The sequence below is a fragment of the Mandrillus leucophaeus genome, unplaced genomic scaffold (assembly GCF_000951045.1).
Source record: "Mandrillus leucophaeus isolate KB7577 unplaced genomic scaffold, Mleu.le_1.0 Scaffold136, whole genome shotgun sequence".
NCBI lineage: Eukaryota > Metazoa > Chordata > Mammalia > Primates > Cercopithecidae > Mandrillus > Mandrillus leucophaeus.
The window spans coordinates 3627015-3647889 of NW_012101321.1; the positions used below are offsets into that span (position 1 = coordinate 3627015).

The 20875-nt window shown below is 34.5% G+C and overlaps 1 protein-coding gene across 1 annotated transcript in view; it reads left to right on the top strand.

Moving 5' to 3' along the window:
• Positions 1–2121: 2121 nt before the first annotated feature.
• Positions 2122–20875, top strand: part of LOC105534535 — a 197502-nt gene continuing 178748 nt past the window's right edge. Inside the window, exons 1-2 of the mRNA XM_011973260.1 lie at positions 2122–2149; positions 3827–3942. Of these exons, the coding sequence (XP_011828650.1) occupies positions 2122–2149; positions 3827–3942 (144 nt within the window). The remainder of the gene's footprint in view (positions 2150–3826; positions 3943–20875) is intronic.

Consider the following 20875-nt stretch of genomic DNA (forward strand, 5'->3'; position numbering starts at 1 on the left):
CCACCCCTTTTAATTATATAGATAATCAAACTAAGAACTGCTAATTCTGTCTCCTAACTATTAATTGTTTGTAATTACCTACAGATTAAAACTGCATGTGCAATTAACTCAAAGAATTAATTGATACGAGAGAATTGATAAAAGGGAAACAGAACGAGCTTGGCATAAAAGAGGCTCTAGGGACACAGGACCACTAAACCCAGTAATGTCTTTGATTTTATCATATCCTAATAAAGATTCATTTTCATTTGAACTTCCTTCTACTCTGGAAGACACATATACAGACTATTTCTTAAGAGCATTTGGTTTCTAAGTTGACTAAAACAGTGTATTTTTAAATGCTGAACTACTATTGCTTTTGGGTCTTTTGCTGATATCCAGGTGAATTGAACCAATGTATTCATTTGCGATACGAAGATAATATTTGTCACTACAAAAATTACAGATGTGGGGACTGTTTTAACTACCTAAGAACTTTTCTTTCCTTCCTTTTTCTTTCCCTTGTTTCTCATTCCCTGACATTATCACCTGTCATATACGATCTTTTCAGTTTTCTGTGAGTCATTTGTATAATTTAAGCTTCTAAAATAACAACTGCTTATTAGGTTTTGGAAATGTCTCCCACCTGTGTAAATAATTGACTAATTGTCAACTACATAAATTTGAATAAAAACAGAAAATAAAATTGGAAAATGATTATCATTATAAACATCAAGATGATGCTAGAAAATGAGGGGAGATGGTCTGGTGAAAAATATCTAAAAATCAGAATTTTAAAAGTCCATTTTTAAGGATTTTCTGTTTCTTCATGTATTTATTTCTGTTGAATTCTATGGGACCTTTCACTCTTATGGCTTTGTTGGTTAGCCTTGTAGTCAATGCCAAATCAGTTTCTAATCCAGAAGCACATGCGCGTGTGTGCACACAGACACACACAGACACTTGGGGCACACCATTATATTCAGTTTTATGGTGCATACAAAGCAAGCAAAAGACTTTTAAGTCTTGATATGCAAATTAGATATGCAGAAAGGCAGCACACTAACATGAATTAATATTTTTTGATGATAGTCTAAAATATTGAAGAAATTCAAAGGCAGATATCAGTATGAGTAGTTAATTAACACATTTTTTTATGTTCAAGGATAGCTACTTTTTAACTCCTTGTTAAACTGAGGTGACCATTTTGGTTTCTTTCCAAATCTTGATATTGAGTTTTCCTCAGATTTGTTTACTCTTACGATATTTTCTTCTGTCCTGCTGACTGATAACTGGGATTACTGACAAGATTTCTGTTCCACCTATCAATATATAGCCTACTCTTGTGCAGATGTGTACACACACACACACACACACACACACACACACACACACACCCCTGGGATTCAGAACCTTTATTTCTATGTGGCATTATCTGTGAAGATTGTTGACTCCAGGAAGGTTTTGTGAAGATTTAGTCTGATTAATGACTTTGGTCTTCATCAAACTATTAGCTTATAACTTTCGACTGACTTTGTGGAATAAACTGGAATTTGTTGCATGTCACCTTCTGTGCCTGGCTTCTAAGGGGGAGTCATTAGCATACATCAGTGTGTGAATGATTACCTTGAGGATTTTAGTGGAGGCTTTACTGCTTCCAGAAAAGTTATAGCTATATTTTCTAGTATGATACCTATATACTGGGAGAAAATAATGCATGGTGTTTTCAACTCTGTGAGTCTGCTTTGTGAGTAAACAAGATAAAACATTTGAAAATGCTCTGGACACTATTGGAAAAATAAGTCGTATAGGTTTTAGTTTCATATATTGGGTTAGACTCTTCAGTATCAAGAAGATAACCTCTTTGCCTGTAAGATTTAACCTTTTCAGACCAATTCTTTTTTTAATCACAGAGAAATTTTATTTATTTATTTAATTTTATTTTTAAAATTAACAAATAATAATTGTACACATTCATGGGAGTACAGAGTCATGTTTTTATACGTATAATGTATAGTGATCAGATCAGGGTAGTTAATATATTTATCATCTCAGAAATTTGTCATTTCTTTGTGTTGGGAATGTTCAGTATCCTCCTTCTTATTCACCAGTGTTTTCATAGCTACCTCATTCACATTGCTAATGAATCAGAAACACAGAGCAGTTCCAGGTAAGTTATAGTCCTTGCCTTGAAACAGTTTATAAATTCAAAAAGAAGATTGGAAAGAGAAGCATGATTATCTAAAATATGAGATATTGTTTATTGTATGTAATGGTGCATTAAGGGGAGTGGGTAGGTCAGGGATAATGCTGATGAGTTGGAGAATGCTTTGAATTCATTAAGAGGGCTTCATAAGAAATGTAAGGGTGTACACATCTTAATAACTCTTGTGTTACTCTTTTATACTCTCTTGGTCTTATAAAGCTTCCAAATGAAAATATAAAGGGCATGGCCTTTTCCTTGCTATCTTCTTCTCAGGACTAAAATGCTCAGATTCTCTACAAGCTACTCGTTATTGGCCTTTGCTTCCATTAAAGAATTTTGAGTTCGAGACCATCCTGGCTAACACTGTGAAACCCCGTCGCTACTAAAAAATACAAAAAATTAGCTGGACGTGGTGGCAGGTGCCTGTATCCCAGCTACTCAGGAGGCTGAGGCAGGAGAATGGCATAAACCCCGCGAGGGGAAGTTTGCAGTGCAGTGAGCCGAGATCCCTCCACTTCACTCCAGCCTGGGAGAAAGAGTGAGACTATGTCTCAAAAAAAAAAAAAAAAAAAAAGAATTCCACTGTTTCACATTGAATTTTTATTGAAATATATGATTGTGTTGCCTCTTCGAGAGATTTTGCCTTTTTGAAAGAGTGCAGAGACTCTTGATTGAAATGGATGAGGTAGAATGTATTTGTAATGATTAGACTGTCTCTGAGATACCATTACCTTTTTATTGTTTTATGTTACTTCGTTGCCTCCCCATAGAGCACTCAACTTATGATCCTGTAAATAAATTGAAGCAGTGAAGTGAGAGAATTTATTACTTCTTGAGTTTTCTATAAATTTATATACAACTAAGCAGTCCATGGATGACTTTATTACATTGAAAGTTTCAGGAAAGACTATATAGATACACACATATACATATATGAAAGAAAATTGGAAATATGAAAATAGTTTGGTTCATTTGGATGGCAGGATTGAACTGAATTTTCTTCTTTTTAAATGATTAATATCTCTGAGAAAAAAAATGGACAAATCAATCTTAAATCTCCTTCCTATGATTAAAGAAAAAAGGTTCCTGTAGAAATCTTATGTACCAACTGCCATGAGACAGAAGAAATACGTGGCGATGCTGGCTAACCTTTTGTGCTTTCAACCTATTTACCTTAAACACTTTTCATAATTTAATTTACTTTGCAATATCAAAACATGTGCCTTATAAAATACTGAATTTTCTTTTAAAGTGTGTAATACAGAGAGGTTTTCTTTTTATTTTTATAAGTGCTATTCACAAATATGATTTTGCTTTAAGCCTCTTTTAAAAAAAAAGAAGTTGATGTTCTTTAGGAGGAGATAGTGAAGAGAATGAACCTATTCGTTTTCTGTTGGGCACACTGTGCAATACAAACACGAGAGCCTTACCGTATGAAGGCACCAGTTAATTGAAGCCTCTTTCTATGCAGTCCTATCATTTCTTCATTTCTCTCTGATTAGATGACAAGATGTGATTTTAATACAGAATAGTGAGGCCATAAAGATGATTTGCTTTACTCTTTGCAACATTAAGCAATATAGTCCGTGTGTACTTTTCCTGGATAAATATTGTTTTAACCTGCATTGATATTTCTAACAGACAAAGCATTCTATGATTGGAGAGGATTTGTGCCGACAAGGTCTTTCTGTTTGCCTTATGACTCCAGTCAAGTTACTTTCTCTCAATCATCATCAATATTTCGGGATTATTATACTGTAAGTATTTATAAAACTGGATGTAGATTTGAATTACCATTTTTCCAGTAAATTATTGGGTTAATTTTGATGAAAGCACTTGAGATTTTACTATGGACCTATTTCAGGCCTAAGATAGTTCTCCACTGAAATTCATTTTTTTCTGAAGCAATGCTTTAGTTCTGTTCTTGTGTCTTGTGTAAATCTTGCTGATCACCCGATCCCACAATATGCGTGTCATTTTTTATTTGAAGAGCATTAGTTAAAATGATCATCACATGGTTTGCCCCAAATGTGTTAGCACCTCAATTATTTTTGTGGTGGTACATAGGCTATCAAGAAAACATAATGAAGGCAAGGGGAGAATGTAGATATCTGTTAAAGGCATGATAATGAAAGGATTAAAAAATCCAAGGGCAGTTTTATGACCACATGTTGATGGTTTTCTGAATGAAGGCTCTAATCCAGGACTTGAGAACTTGTGATCTTAAAGCAGAATTGTTACTTTAAATTCATCTATTTCTCAAAGCATGTCCTAATATATACATGTGAATAGCAGAAGAAACTCATGTTATTCAGACATCTTTAGCAACAATTTCTTAAAAGACCATGTAATGCTATTTTACAATATTGTGTTTCTCAGTGTCTGTAAATATGTCTGGGTTTCTTGCATCTCCTACATGTTCTGTTCTGTGTGTGAATATGTCTGTCCTGTCCTTTATCTTCTTTATCTTTTTCTCTCTTTTCATATCACTGATTTTTTTTTCCCTGGACTTGCCATTTGCTGCTATTACAAAATACCACAGACTGGATGGATTAAACAACAAAAATTTATTTTCTTACTGTTCTGGAGGCTGGAAGTCCAAGATAAAGTTGCTGGCAGCATTGGTTTCTACTGAGACCCCTTTCCTTGGCTTGCAGACTGCTACCTTCTCATTGTGTCCTCACATTGTCTTTCTTCTTTTTGTTTGAGATGGAGTCTCGCTCTGTTGCTCAGGCTGGAGTGCAATGGTGTGATCTCAGCTCACTGCAACCTCTACCTGCTGGGTTTAAGTGATTCTTGTGCCTCAGCCTTCTGAGTAGCTGGGATTACAGATGCTTGCCACTGTGCCTGGATAATTTTTGTATTTTTAGTAGAGATGAGGTTTCACCATATTAGTTAGGCTGGTCTCAAACTCCTGACCTTAGGTGATCCGCCCACTTTACCCTCCCAAAGTGCTGGCATTACAAGTGTCAGCCACTGTGCCTGGCCACGTTGTCTTTCTTCTGTACTAATGCATCCCTGGTATCATATTGGATTAGGACGCTACCCTGATGACGTCATTTAATCTTAATTACCTCCTTAAAGGCCTTATTTCCAAATTAAGATACAGTGGTGGTTTGAACTTCTACATATGAATTTCAAAGGGACACAATTTAGTCCATAACATCATTAGACAACTGAAATATATTTTACAAAATTATTTTATCTACCTGTTGAATAGTTCTTAATCTGTCATTTTAAATAACACATGTTAAATTTTTATTTTTTCTGTAAACCAAAGCTTTTAAGTTATTAATATATATTTAGCATATGTTGCTAAATTCCTTGTGAGTCAAATTTACTAAAACTAATTTTATTTTATTTTTAATGTTTTTATTAAGTTTGTTTTTATAGATTTAGCAATAGTGCAGTTAGTTGTTTTACATGGATAGTTATATTGTGCTGAAGTCTGGGCTTTCAGTGTAACTGTCACCTCAATAATGTACATTGTCCACAATAGATAGCATTTCATCCCTCACCCCTCTCCCATCCTCCCACCTATCAGCATCTGCAGTGTCTATTGGATGACCATTGCTATCCATAGTTTAGCTCCCATTTACAAGTGAGAACATGTGGTTTTTGACTTTCTGCTTCTGAGTCATTTCGCTTAGGATAATGGCCTCCAATTCCATCCACATTGCTTCAAAATACATGATTTCATTCTTTTATATGACTGAGTAGTATTCCACGGTGTGTGTGTGTATGTGTGTATATGTGTGTGTGTGTGTGTGTGTGTATATATATATTTCCCATATTTTTAATCCAATCATCTATTGATGGACATTTATGTTTATTTCATGACTTTGTTACTGTAAACAGTGCTGCCATAAACATAATGAATGTGTGTATCTCTTTTGATACAATGATTTCTTTTTGTTTGGGTAGATACCCAGTAGTTGGATTGCTGAACTGAAGGGTAGTTCTATTTTTAGTTTTGAGAAATCTTCAGACTGTTTCCCATAGAGGGGGTACTAACTTATATTTCCACTAATTGTATAAGTGTTCCCTTTTCTCTGCATCCTCACCAACATCTATTGTTTTTGACATTTCAGTAGCCACTCTGATGTGTAAGATGGTGTTTCATTGTGGTTTTAATTTGCATTTCTTTGGTGATTAGTGATGTGGAGCATTTTTTCACGTTTGTTGGCTGCTTGTGTGTCTTCTTTTGAAAAATGTCCACTTATGTCCTTTGCCCACTTTTTAATGGAATTATTTGTTTTTTTCTTGTTGTTTGCATTTCTAATAAATTCTGGATATTAACCTTTTGTCAGATGCATATTTGCAAGTATTTTCTCCCATTTGGTAAGTTGTCTGTTTATTCTTTTAATTATTTCTTATCTTGCGCAGGAGCTTTTCAGTTTAATGAGATCTCATTTGTCCATTTTTGTTTTCATTGCATTTCCTTTTGAGGGCTTATCTGTAAATTCTTTGCCTAGGCCAATGTCCAGAAGAGTTTTTCCTAGGTTTTCTTCTAGGACTTTTGTGGTTTCAAGTCTTATGTTTAAGTCTTTAATCCATCTTGAGTTAATTTTTATATACAGTGAGATATAGGAGTCCAGTTTTATTCTTCTGCATATGGCTTTCCAATTTTACCAGCACCATTTCTTGAATAGGGTGTCCTTTCCCTAATGTATTTTTAATTGACTTTGTCAAAGATCATTTGGTTGTAATAATGTAACTTTATTTCTGGGTTATTTATTCTTCCGTTGATGTGTGTGTCTATTTTTGAACCAATATCATGATGTTTTGATTATTATAGTCTTATATAATTTCAAGTCAGGTAATGTGATACCTCTAGCTTTATCATTTTAGCTTAGGATTACTTTGTCTATTCAGGCTCTTTTTTGCTTCCATATAAATTTTAGGATTATTCTAATCCTGTGAAGAATGACATTGGTAATTTGACAGGAATTGTATTAAATCTATACGTTGCCTTGGGCAGTATGATCATTTAAATTATTTTTATCCTTCCATTTCATGAGACTGGGATGCTTTTCCATTTGTTTGTGCCATCTATGATTTCTTTCATCAGTATTTTTTAGTTTTCCTTCTTGAGGTCTTTTGCTCCCTAGCTTAAATGTATTCCTTGGTGGTTTTTTTTTTTTTCTGTAGCTATTATAAATGGGATTGAGTTATTGATTTGTTTTCTCACTTTATCATTATTGGTATATTGAAATGCTGCTAATATTTTGTACATTGATTTTGTATCCTGAAACTTTACTGAATGCATTTATCTGTTCTAATAGTTTTTTTTTGATGGAGACTTTAGGTGTTTATAAACTGAACATTTGGGATGTACTGGAGTGGACACCAGGTGGTCAATAAAGTGACGTTTTGTGCCTGTCCAGTTAGAGATAATAAAGGTTTATATCTTACCCTTGTGTACCAACTACATGGGTGGGGCTATGTCTGAATAAATATGAGAGAATGATATTCAAACACTCAAATTTGTTGTTTGCTGCTCACTTCATTTTCAATTTTCATCACTGGAAGTTTAAATGGAAATTTTAGTAAGGATTCCCCTTTTGTTTATTTTTTAAAATACCAACACTTATAACAGGAATCAAACACCAAGTTCTTTTTTTGTTTGTTTGTTTGTTTTCAGTTTACTTTAAGTTCCAAGATATTGGCTGGGTACGGTGGCTCATACCTGTAATCCCAGCACTTTGGGAGGCTGAGGCAGGTGGATCATCTGAGGTCAGGAGTTCAAGACCAGCCTGACCAACCTGAAGAAACCCCATCTCTACTAAAAATACAAAATTAGCCAGGCGTGGTGGTGCATTCCTGTAATCCCAGCTACTTGGGAGACTGAGGCAGGAGAATTGCTTGAACCCAGAAGATGGAGGTTGTGGTGCTGAGACAGCACCATTGCACTCCAGCCTGGGCAACAAAAGTGAAACTCCATCTCAAAAAAAAAAAAAGTTCCAGGATACATGTGCAGAACGTGTAGGTTTGTTACATAGGTATACATGTGCCATGGTGGTTTGCTGCACCTATCAACCTGGCACCTAGGTTTGGGTTTGTTACATAGGTATATGTGTGCCATGGTGGTTTGCTGCACCTATCCACCCACCACATAGGTTTTAAGCCTTGAATGCATTAGCTATTTATCCTTATGCTCTCCCTCCCTTCCCCACACCCCACTGCCACCCAACATGCCCAGTGTGTAAACACCAAGTTATAAGTAGTCTTTTCTCATTTTAAATAATGAAAATAATTTAAAATTATTGTTTATAAATTTATATTTTGTAAAATATACATAACATAAATTTTACCATTTTAACCATGTTTAAGTTTATAGTTCGTTGACATTCATCATAATCACATTGTGTGTAACTGTCATCACTATCCATCTCCAGAGCTTTTTTATCTTCCCGTACTGAAACTCTACATAGTAAACACTAATTGTCTGTATGTCCCTCCCTTGATTCCCTGGAAATCACCATTCTACTTTCTGTTTTCACTAATTTGACTACTCTAGGTGTCTCATAAACAGAATCATAGAATATTTGTTCTTTTGTGGCTGGCTTATCTCAGCATGTTTTCAAGGTTCATACGCATTGCATCATGTGTCAGAATTTCTTTCTTAGGCCATATAATATTCCATTGCATGTATATACTACATTTTGTTTATCCATTCTCCCATCAGTGGCCACTTGGTTTGCTTCCATCTTTTGGATATTTTGAATAATGTTGCTACGAACATGGGTGTACAGATATTGTTTGAGTTCTACTTTTACTTCTTCTGGGTGTATACCCAGAAGTGTAATTGCTAGAATATATTGTATTTCCCTGTTTAATTTTTTGAGGAATAGCCATATCATTTTCCACAGAAGCGGTACCATTTTACCTTCCCACTAGCAATGCACAAAGGTTCCAGTTTCTCCCCATTTTCTTATATTTTCTGGTGCTTCACATACTAATGGATATGAAGTTGTAAGTCATCTTGACGTGAAATTGTTTAATCAATTCAGAAGACAAAACATAACTGGGAAAACTCAAAACAGAGAAGTCTACATTGTTAAAGGAGAGTGGAGACAGGGACATAGGAAATTTGATCTTTGATTTCATTGGAAGAGAGATAAATATAACATACTCTACTTGGAAGAACTCTTTACAGCTTAGTTACTCTTATCAAAATTTTAATTTGCTATAATAAAGTCATTGTAAATATACTTTCCTTAGGCTAGAAGAACACTATCCTTTTTAAACCTGAAGTGCTTTTTAAATGTATTTTGTATCCTCATGTTTTTAGTTCTAATTTAAAAATTCAGTAGTGCTATATGTCTTTATGCTTTAATGTTTCACTTCTGCAACCACATGTTTATTGTAGTGTAATTATATTAGAATTTCCAGTTACTTTAATCAGTGGCAGATGGGCCCCTAAACTTTTTAATGTAAAATTTTAAAAACTGCATCCTGAAGAAACAGTTTCTCATATTATTTTTATGGTCTCTGAAGTACTAAGATATTTTTAACCTTATTAATTATCCTGAAAGATAATATTTATCTAAGGTAAGTGAGACTTGTGAATATAATTTCTCATGTAACATAAAATGTAATATTATTGCAATCAGATAGGAAAGATCATCATCTCCAACTTTTTGTGGCAATGTCTCGTCATAACTCTTCTTTAAAAGGTTTGCTAACTTTATGATAATGTATGAAGCAATCATGGAACATATAATGTAGAGGATTGTAGTCATAGTTGGAAAAAAACAACATCTAACCTTGGTATTTATCAAACTTCTGAGATGCGGCAATCAATGCACTTATCTATAGTGTTCTTAAAATAGGAGGATAGAAACAAATATTGGCAGAAATTTATATAAGTAATTTCTAGTTAGTATTTAGAAATACAGAAGAGAGTGAAATAACTGTAATCAATTAACTGTCATTATGGCAGGACTCTCCTCAGCAAGTGGCTAACGTACTATGTTGCAGTGGTCCAAGAGTCAGGAAGGTATCCCTGAGAGGAGCTCTGCCAGTTGTGGATGCCCTAGAACAAGTTTATCCAGCCCGAAGCCCGTGGGCCACATGTGGCCCAGGATGGCTTTAAATGAGGCCCAATACAAATTCGGAAACTTTCTTAAAACACTATCAGATTTTTTGATGATTTTTCTTTTTAGCTTGTTAGCTATCGTTAGTGTTAGTGTATTTTATGTGTGGCCCCAGACAATTCTTCTTCCAATGTTGCCCAGGGAAGCCAAAAGACTGGACACCCATGCCACAGAATTAGGAAGAGCTGACAAGCAAGGGAATGTCTGTGCTGCATGAGTACATGCACTTTGCAATGGTGATAGGGCCCAGGGATAGCAGGAAAATTGTTCCAGCCCCAGAAAGGACGGTTGTGGTTGTCCAAGGTGGAAAGACAGGATTCATCCCAGAGATTGAAAGAAATTCAGTGTGGCAAAAGCACAACATGCTAGAGGGAAGGTGGCAAGAAATGAAGCTAAAAAGATAAGCAAGGACCTATAATCATCAAGTGCCATGTAGACCTCTTTGATGAGCTTATGCCCTAAGACAGGAGGAAGCCATTCAATCACTTTATGGCTTCTTAACTCTCAATGAAAAGAATTTGACTAACCTTGTTGCTTGAAGTACAGGATTACAAACAAATAGAATTCAGTCTCATAATAGGCTGCATTAAAATTGTTTACAGAGAACACATTATGGACTTCTGGACATTAGACTTTTCACCTGCTTCCTTAACACTCCCACTAAGGGGTACACATCCTACATGAGAGAGGAGAATAAAAAAGTTGCTGGTCATATTTGTTAAAAAACATACTTATAGGTTTAGGTCATGAAAAAATCAAAAGCAGGTCATTCATTTTGTAGAAACATATTGTTTAAAAGTGAAAACAGGAATTTCAGGTCTAGCTTAAGTTCTTCACATCAGGTTAATTTTGACCATAGAATGGATTGATGAGATTTTAATGTATGAAATTTTTCATTTTTCTCTGGAGAAATTTCTTGAATCATTTTGATACAAAAGAATATCGTAAGAATCTAAGGAGATTTTCTTCTTCTGACTTGGAAATTTCAACATGTTTTTAAAATTCTTTACCAAATTGTACTGTCAGATAACTGTGGGCATGCACTTGAACAATTTTATTACGAAATAAAAAATAGTAAATTAAATTTTATTATGTAAAACATACTTGCTCATTTTCTTCTCCCTCATCACATTTTCTTCTCTTTGCCCTTTTTCTTTCTTTGCCCTTCTTCTCCTTTCCTCGAACACATTTGAGGAGGTATTGTAATTATTTTCATACTCATGATTTTCTCCCCTAATGGGTTACATTTGATAAAAGGTGGTTATCTCATTTGATTTCCTGACATTTCTGTGAATTAGCACAAATCATCAGAACTACTGATTTTAAAAATTATTTTTATTCATATGATTTCCTAATTTTGGGGGGTCATTTTGTTTAGAAATAAAATTACTTTTGGGAAATTCTGTACTGGGGTTGGAATTAACTCAGGTCCTGAGTTAACAATTAAGTGACTATGATGTTTTTTGACATTTTGAATAGCATTCCAGTAGTTAATTCTGTGTTTTGTGTTTGTTTTCTTCCTACTGTAAGGAGTAGTGATGCCCAAGGTTGTACATTATCTTTAAACTTCCCAATTTTAATTTTGAAACTCATATTTCTTTTCCTATGAAATATTAAAGTATGAACCTCTGACAAAATGACATAGATATTTACTTAGAAAAAAACCATATATTAGTTTACATAGTTACAGTTAAAACCCACTTTTTGTGTATTTTAAAAAAATTTTATAGTACAATTTAGAGCAGAGAAATTGTTCCTGCTTTGCTACTTTTAGTACAAGTCATTTCATGTCTTTGTGATCCATCTTGCTCCTTTGAAAATGAACATACATATGTATGTATGTATTAATAACTCACCTTGTTTCACAAAGGTTGTAAACCTGTATCTAAAAGTGTCACAAAAATGACCTCAGAAATATGTAAATGAGAAAATGGGTGGAAAAATAAAATGAAGCTAAGGCTATATTGGACATACATAAAGTAATTTCACTTGGTAGAGATGGCCATGAATGTGCTTTGGAGCTTTGCAATCATAATTGCCAAAGGAGTAATATGGTTTGGCTCTGGGTCCTCACCCACATCTCATCTCAAATTATAATCCCCATATATCAGGGGATTATACCTCCTGGTGAGAGGTAATCGAGTCGTGGGAATGGATGTCCCCCTTGATAGTGAGTTTCCACAAGATCTGGTTGTTTGAAAGTGTGTGGCACTTCCTCCTTTGCTCTCTTTCTCTCTCCTTCCACCATGTAAGATGTGCCCTACTTCCCTTTACCTTCCACCATGATTGTAAGTTTCTTGAGGTCTCCCCAGCTGTGTAGCATTGTTAGTCAATTAAGCCTCTTTTCTTTACAAATAATAAAAACTTATTGTTAAGCATTGTAAATACATAATAGTACATTTTCATGGGGTACATATGACATTTTGATACAACATGTCATTATCAAATCTCAAGCATTTATTATTTCCTAACATAAAGTTAGGAACATTCCAATTTCACTTTTTAAGTTATTTTGAAATATACAATAAATCATAGTTAACCATAGTTGCCCTACTGTTCTACCAAACACTAGATCTCATTCTGTCTGTCTAACTATATTTTTGTACCCATTAACCATCTCTTCTTTATCTCACCTTCCCCTTTACTCTTCCCAGGCTCTGGTAACCATCGTTTTACTCCCTCTCTCCGTGAGATAAAATTATTTTTTAGCTCCCATATATGAGTGAGAACGTGCAATATTTATTTTTTTGTGCCTGGCTTATTTCGTTTTATATAATGTCCTCCAGTTCCATTCATGTTATTGCAAGTGACAGGATTTCATCCTTTTTTATGCCTGAATAATATTCTATTGTGTATATGCACCATACTTTCTTTATTCATTCATCTGTCAATGGACTTTTAGGTTCATACCATATCTTGGATTTGTGAATAGTGGTGCAACAAACATAAGTGCAGCTATCTCTTTGACATACTGATTTCCTTTCCTTTGGATATATACCCAGCAGTGGTGTTGCTGAATCATGTAGTAGTTCTATTTTTAGTTTTTTGAGGACACTCCATACTGTTCTTCATAGTGGCTATAGTAATTTACATTTTCCATTTCTCCAAATTCTCACCAGCATCCATTATTCTATTTTTTTTTTTAAATAAAAGCCATTTTAACTGGGTTGAGATGATGTTTTACTGTGGTTTTGATTTGTATTTCTCTGATGATAGTGTTGTTGACCATTTTTTCTTATATTTGTTCATTTTTATGTCTTCCTCCGAGAAATGACTTTTCAGATATTTTGCCTATTTTAAAATCAGATTATTTGTCTTTTCCTATTGAGTTGTCTGAACTTTTTATATATTTTGGTTACTAATCCCTTATTAGGTGGTAGTTTGCAAATATTTTCCCCCGTTTGTTGGCTGTCTCTACTTTGTTGATTTCTTTGCTGTGAAGCAGCTTTTTAACTTAATGTGATCCCATTTGTTAATTTCTGCTTTGGCTTTCTGTGCTTTTTAGGTTTTACTCAAGAAATCTTTGCCAAGACCTACATCCTAAACTGTTTACCCAATGTTTTCTTCTAGTATTTTCATAGTTTCAAGTCTTATATTTAAGCCTTTAATTCATTTTTGTTTGAGCTTTGTATAAGGCGAGATATAGGGGTCTAGTTTCATTCTTATGCCTATGGATGTTCAGTTTTCCCAGCACCATTTATTGAAGACTGTTATTTTCCCAGGCCATGTTCCTGGCACCTTTGTTGAAAATGAGTTTACTGTAAATGCATGAATTTAATTCTTGTTTCTCTGTTCTGTTCCATTGGTCTATTTGTCTGTTTTTATGCCACTATCATGCTGTTTTCATATCTATAGCTTTGGTAGTATAATTTGAAGTCAGATAATGTAATGCCTCCAGCTTTATAGTTTTTACTAGGATTGCTTTGACTATTCAGGGTCTTTTGCAGTTCCATATACATTTTAGGATTTTTTTTTATTTCTGTTAAGAATGCCGTTGGTATTTTGATATGTTTTACACTGAATTTGTAGATTGCTTTGGGTAGTATAGACATTTTAACAAAATTTGTTCTTCCAATTCATGAACATTGGAATATCCTTCCTTTTTTTTGTCCTCTTCAATTTCTTTCATCAATGTTTTATAGTTTTCCTTGTAGAGATATTTTACTTCTTTGGTTAAGTGTATTCCTAGGTGTTTTTATTTGTGGCTATTATAAATAGAATTACTTTGTTGGTTTCTTTTTCAGATTGCTTGCAGTTGGCATATACACATGCTACTGATTTGTGTAAGTTGATTTTATATTCTTCAACTTTGCTGAATTTGTTTTCAGTTCTAATTTTTTTGGTGGAGTATTTATGTTTTTATAAATAGATGATCATATAATCTGCAAACTAGGATAATTTGGCTTTTTCCTTTTCAATTTTGATGCCCTTTATTTTTCTTGTTAAATACTCTGTCTAAGACTTGCAGTACTATGCTGAATAAAAGTGGTGAAAGTGGACATCCTTGTCTTGTCCCAGATACTAGAGGAAAGGCTTTCAGTTTTTCTCCATTTAGAATGATATTGGTTGTGGGTTCGTCTTCTATGGCTTTTGTTATGTTGAGGTATGTTCTCCCTATACTGAGTTTGTTGAGAGGTTTTATCATAAAGGGATGCTGAATTTTGTCAAACTGTTTCTCAGCATCTATTGAAACAATTGTGATTTTTGTCCTTCATTCTGTTGGTATGATATATTACATTTATCGATCTGTGTGTTTTTCCATCTTTGCATCCCTGGGATAAATCCCATTTAATCATGATGAATGATCTTTTTATTGTATCGTTGAATTTTGTTGCTAGTATTTTTGGAGGATTTTTGTATCTACGGTCAAGATATTGGCCTGTAGTTTTCTTTGGTTTTGTTTTGGCTTTGTCTGGTTTTGTATCAGCATAATACTGGCCTTGTAGAATTAGTTTGGAAGTATACCTCCTCAATTTTTAAAAAAAAATTTTTTGAGTATGATTGGTATTAGCTGTTTTTTAAATGTTTGGTAGAATTCAACAGTGAAGTCGTCAGGTCCTGGACTTTTCTTTGATAGGAGATTTTAAAATTATTGCTTCTATCTCAATACTAGTTGTTGGTCTATTCAGGTTTTTTATTTCTTCATGGTTCAATCTTCGTAGGTTGTATGTGTCTAGGAGTTTATTCATTTTTTATAGGCTTTCCCATTGATTAGCATATAGTTGCTAATTATAGTCTCTAATGATCCTTTGAATTTCTGTGGTATCAATTTAATATCTTTGTTTTCATCTCTCATTTTATTTATTTGGGTCTTCTGTCTTTTTTTCCAGTCTGGTTAAACTTTTGTTCATTTCGTTGTCCTTTTAAAATATCAACTTTTTGGTTTTTGATCCTTCATGGTGGTGTTTTCATTTCATTTATGTCCGCTCTGATCTTTAAATTTTTTTCTTGTATTAATTTTGGTTTTGGTTTGTTCTTGCTTCTCTTGTTCTTTAAGAGGCATCATTAGGTTATTTGACTGTTTTCTGCTTTTTTGATGTAGGCATTTATTGCAATAAATTTCATTCAGTGCTGCTTTTGCTGTATCCCATAGGTTTCGGTATGTCGTGTTTTCATTTTCATTTGTTTGAAGAAAGTTTTCAGTTTGTTCCTCAATTTTTTAATTGACCCACTGATCATTTGGGATCCTATTAAGTTCCTTATGTTTCTACTATTTTCAAAGTTCTTCTTGTTATTGATTTCTATGTTATTCCATTGTAGTTAGAAAAGGTACTTCATATGATTTCAATGTTTTTAAACTTGAGCTTTGTTTTGTGGTATAACGTACAGTTTATCCTTGACAATATTCCATATATCGAGGAGAAGAATGTGTATTTTGCTGCTGTTGAATAAAATATTCCATAAATGTCTATTCAGATCATTTGGTCTAAAATGAAGATTAAGTCTAATGTTTCTTCATTGATTTTCTGTCTAGATTATCTGCCTAATGCTGAAAGTAGAGTGTTCATGTTCCCTGCTGTTATATTGGAGTCCATATTTGTCTTTAGTTCTAATAAAATTTGCTTTATATTTCTGAGTGCTCCAGTGTTGGATGAATATAATTTGGAAATTGTTACATCCTCTTGCTCTATTGTCTCCTCTACCATTATATAATAACCTTCTTTGTTCCTTTGTATACTTTTTGTCTTGAAATCTCTTTTATCTGATAAGTATAGCCATTCCTACTCTTTTTTTTTTTGTTTTCCACTGGCATAGAGTATTTTTTTTTTCCATTCCTTTATTTTGAGTCTATGTGTGTCTGTAGGTGAAGTGAATTTCCTGTAGGCACCATATTGTTGTCTCTTGCTTTTTAAATCCATTCAGCCACTCTATGTATTTTGACTGGAAAATTTAGTTCATTTACATTCAATGTTATTATTCATAGGTAAGGACTTACTACTGCCATTTTGTTATTTGTCTCCTTTTTCCCTCCCTCCCTTCCTTCCTTCCATCCATCTTCCTTTGTGTAAAAGTGATTTTCTTTGGTAGTATGTTTTAATTTATTTTCTTAAAATGTTATATATCTAAAATAGGTTTTTGTTTTATGGCTATCATAAGGTTTACAAATAACATCTTACAATGAATTATTTTAAACTGATGACAACTTAACTCTTATTACAAAGAAAACAAAGAGAAAACTAAAATACTCTATATTTTAACCTCATGCTTCCTATTTTGTGACTTTTTATTATCTCTATATCTTTTATATTATTTATCTCTTAACAAGTTGCAGTTATTATTTTTGTTATATTTACCTTTTAGTTTTTCTACTAAAGATATGAGTGGTTTACACATCACAATTACATTGTTAGAGTATTCTGTGTTTGTGTACTTTTAGCAGTGAGTTTTATACCTTCAAGATGATTTCTTATTGCTCACTAACATCTTTTTTTTTCTCAGATTGAACAAATTCCCTTTAGTATTTCTTGTAATGGTGTCAATGAAATCTCTCACCTTTTGTTTGTTTGGGAAAGTATTTATTTGTATTTGAAGGATAATTTTACGGGATATAACATGCTAGTTGTTTTTTTTCTTCAGCAATTTGAAAATGTTGTCCTACTCCCTCCTGGCCTCAGGAGCCTGTGGTCAGACTTGTCAGAGTTCCTTTATATGTGATTTCATTTTTTTTTCTTTTGCTGATTTAGGATCATTTCTTTATCCGTGATCTGTAAGACTTTGATTATTATATGCCTTGTGGTGTTCTTATTTGGGTTGAATCTGCTTGGTATTCTTTGAACTTCTTGTACATGGATAGTAATATCTTTCTCTAGATTTGGAAAGTTCTCTGTTATTATTTCTTTGAGTAAACTTTCTACCCTGATCTCTCTGTGTTTATATCTTCTTTAAGGCCAATAACTCTTAGATTTGCTCCTTTGAGGCTATTTGCTAGATGTTGTATGTGTGTTTCGTTGTATTTTTAATTTTTTCTCTTTTATGTACTTTGAAATAGCTTGTCTTTGAGTTCATTAATTATCTGTTCTGCTTGAGCAAATCTTCAGGTGAGAGACTCTAGTGCATTCTTCAGCTTGTCAATTGAATTTTTCAGCTCTAGAATTTCTGCTTGATTTAAAAAATTATTTTAATTTCTTTGTTAAATTTATTTGATAGAATTCTGAATTCCTTCTATGTGTTATCTAGAAGTTCATCGAGGTTCCTCAAGACAGCTAGTTTGAATTCCCTATCTAGAAGCTCACATATCTTCATCACTCCAGGAATGATCATTAGTGCCTTATTTTGTCAGTTTGGTGTGGTCATGTTTTCTTGGATGTTCTTGATGCTTGTGGATGTTCACTGATGTCTGTGCATTGACAAATTAGGTATTTATTTCAGTCTTTGTGGTTTGGACTTGTTTGTATTCATACTTCTTGAGAGGGCCTTCTAGTAGTTTAAGGGGACTGAGTGTTGTGACCTAAGGCTGTGGTCACTGCAGCTGTTTCAGCACTATGGTACACCAGTGTTCCTGGTAAACCCAGGAATATTGCAACTCTTGGGTTACCAGGCAAAGTCTCTCATTGTATTTCCTCTGTTTCCTCCAAACAGAAGGAGTCTCTCTCTGTACTGGGCTACCTGGAGCTGGGGGAGGGGTGATGCTGGTACTCCTATGGCCATCACAAATGGCACTGTGCAGGTTCCCAGATGAAGCCTCGCAAACCAGCACAGAACTGGGTTTCACCCGAGACCCACAGCAAATACTGCCTTGCTTCCTCTTTTGTTTATTCAAGGCTTAATGCCATTTTAGTCAGAAGGTGGTGAATCTTGCCAAGACTGGGTCGGTCCTATCAGAGCTGTGGATTTCCTTCTGGCTGAGGGTAGCTTTAGAAACACCATCCAGGAGCAAAGGCCTGGAATCAGGGGTTTCAAGGAATTTCTCTGGTACTTTATTTCACTGTGGCTGAGCTGGTATTCAAGTTGCAAGACAAAGTTCTCTGTACTCTTTCACTGCCTTCCCCCAGCAGAAATCTCTCTCTGAGCTTCACTGCCTGGAGTTGGGGGAGGGGTTATATAGGCATTGCATTCCCTTGGCTACTGCAGCTGGTGTCATACTGGGTCACATACACCCCAAGTTCACTGCTCCAAGACCAGTGTAGCACCAGAATAAAAGGCCACATTTTAATAGTAATGTTTTCTTGCAGCAATATTATCTGGGCCTAAAGTGTATTTTTACAACCATCATTTACTTTATTTTACTTAACGTTTCTTTTTAGATAATAACCCTACTATTTTCCTAGCTTAGGAATGCATATATACACATACTTATTGGGAGTATGCATATATACATGCTTAGTATGCATATATACACATACTTATTGGGAGAATGTACTACATGCATACTTTATTTAGCAGTAAATAGATCAAGATGTATATTCAACTATTCTCATAGAGTTTTAAAAGAAAGCACTGTTGGCAAATGCAAGATGTGAGTTGTAATGTTACTTAGATATACCAACATGCCACCTCCTAAACCACATCACAATCCCACCCACATAAATGATTTTCAAATGTGAGGTTTAGGTAAATAAGTAGTATAATTTTAAATGTGTATTTTTTTTTTTTTTTTGAGACGGAGTCTCGCTCTGTCACCCAGGCTGGAGTGCAGTGGCTGGATCTCAGCTCACTGCAAGCTCTGCCTCCCGGGTTTGTGCCATTCTCCTGCCTCAGCCTCCTGAGTAGCTGGGACTACAGGCGCCCGCCACCTCGCCCAGCTATTTTTTTGTATTTTTTAGTAGAGACGGGGTTTCACCGTGTTTGCCAGGGTGGTCTCAATCTCCTGACCTCGTGATCCGCCCGTCTGGGCCTCCCGAAGTGCTGGGATTACAGGCTTGAGCCACCGCGCCCGGCCCTTTAAATGTGTATTTTTTAATGAATTTAATATTATAGAGAAAACTCTTAATACTATATTTTCAGTTTCCTTTATTATAAAAGGCCATTGACTTTTTGCTTTTGGAGGCCATTTCATGATCTTTCTTTACTGTAGAAGCCAAAATATTCAACCCCCAATTCTCAATCATAATTGACCTTTTGCTCTGAGATATCCTTATGTGGGAAAGATATTTGGGGAGCACTAGGCCCATACACATTAGTAATACTGTTAACAATAGTTTTAGTTATACAGTTGTGTCAACATAGGCATTCTTTAGTGAGATAAACGGATATGTGATTGTAAAATCACACAAGTGAATACCTGGATGGGAGAATGAAAAGTTGAATGTAGAGAGCATTTGAGCAGATAGTAGAATAAGAAAATGAACAGACTGTGCCTGCCCTGGGGAATCCCTCCTCCCACCCCCCACCCCCCCTGCATCACCTCCTGGGAAGCTAGGTATGCTTGTTCTCTAGTAAAGGGAACATTAACTAAATTTCTTAAAAAGTAATGAAAGAGAACAAACTGTAAAAAGGCAGCCAAATAAGGCAAACATCTGTTACTGAACATGTCTCACTTGACTTCCTTTTAATGTTCTTAGGAATAAATTTATGAACTAGGGAAGGTTTAGCATTAATTAGCTTGTTTTCATCAAACAAAATGCACCAGACATGGATGTTGAATATGAATAAAAATTTCAATAGTAATAATAAGAAGACTTAGAAAGTGCTAGTAGTCAGGGTTATGGCCACAGGCTTTGGATATTGTGGCTGTTAATATTGTGCTGGTTTAAATTTGCAGTACTTTTTTTTAAATGATCAGGTAAAATGTTTTAAAAGTTGTGTATCCATTAAACAATAGATGGATCTTTAGTTTTACACCTTTAGGCTGATGAGCTGTTAGAATGATCTGGAATAACAAATATAGAGCTACATAAAGGCAAAGTTGTATAACACATGCAGCAGCAGTGGTAATAGTTGTAGCTTATATTAGTTGTATAGATCCATAATCCTTTATTTGAAACTCTTGGGCCTACACATATGTAAGAATTCTGAAAATTTTAAATTTTAGAAAGGTAAGAAAATAAGTGGATTCACAATCAAACCAGTAATTACACCTGCTAATATTTGTTGCATATGCATATTCTCATTAGGTGGTAGACAGAGGCCATTATATAGGCCTTGTGTTGGT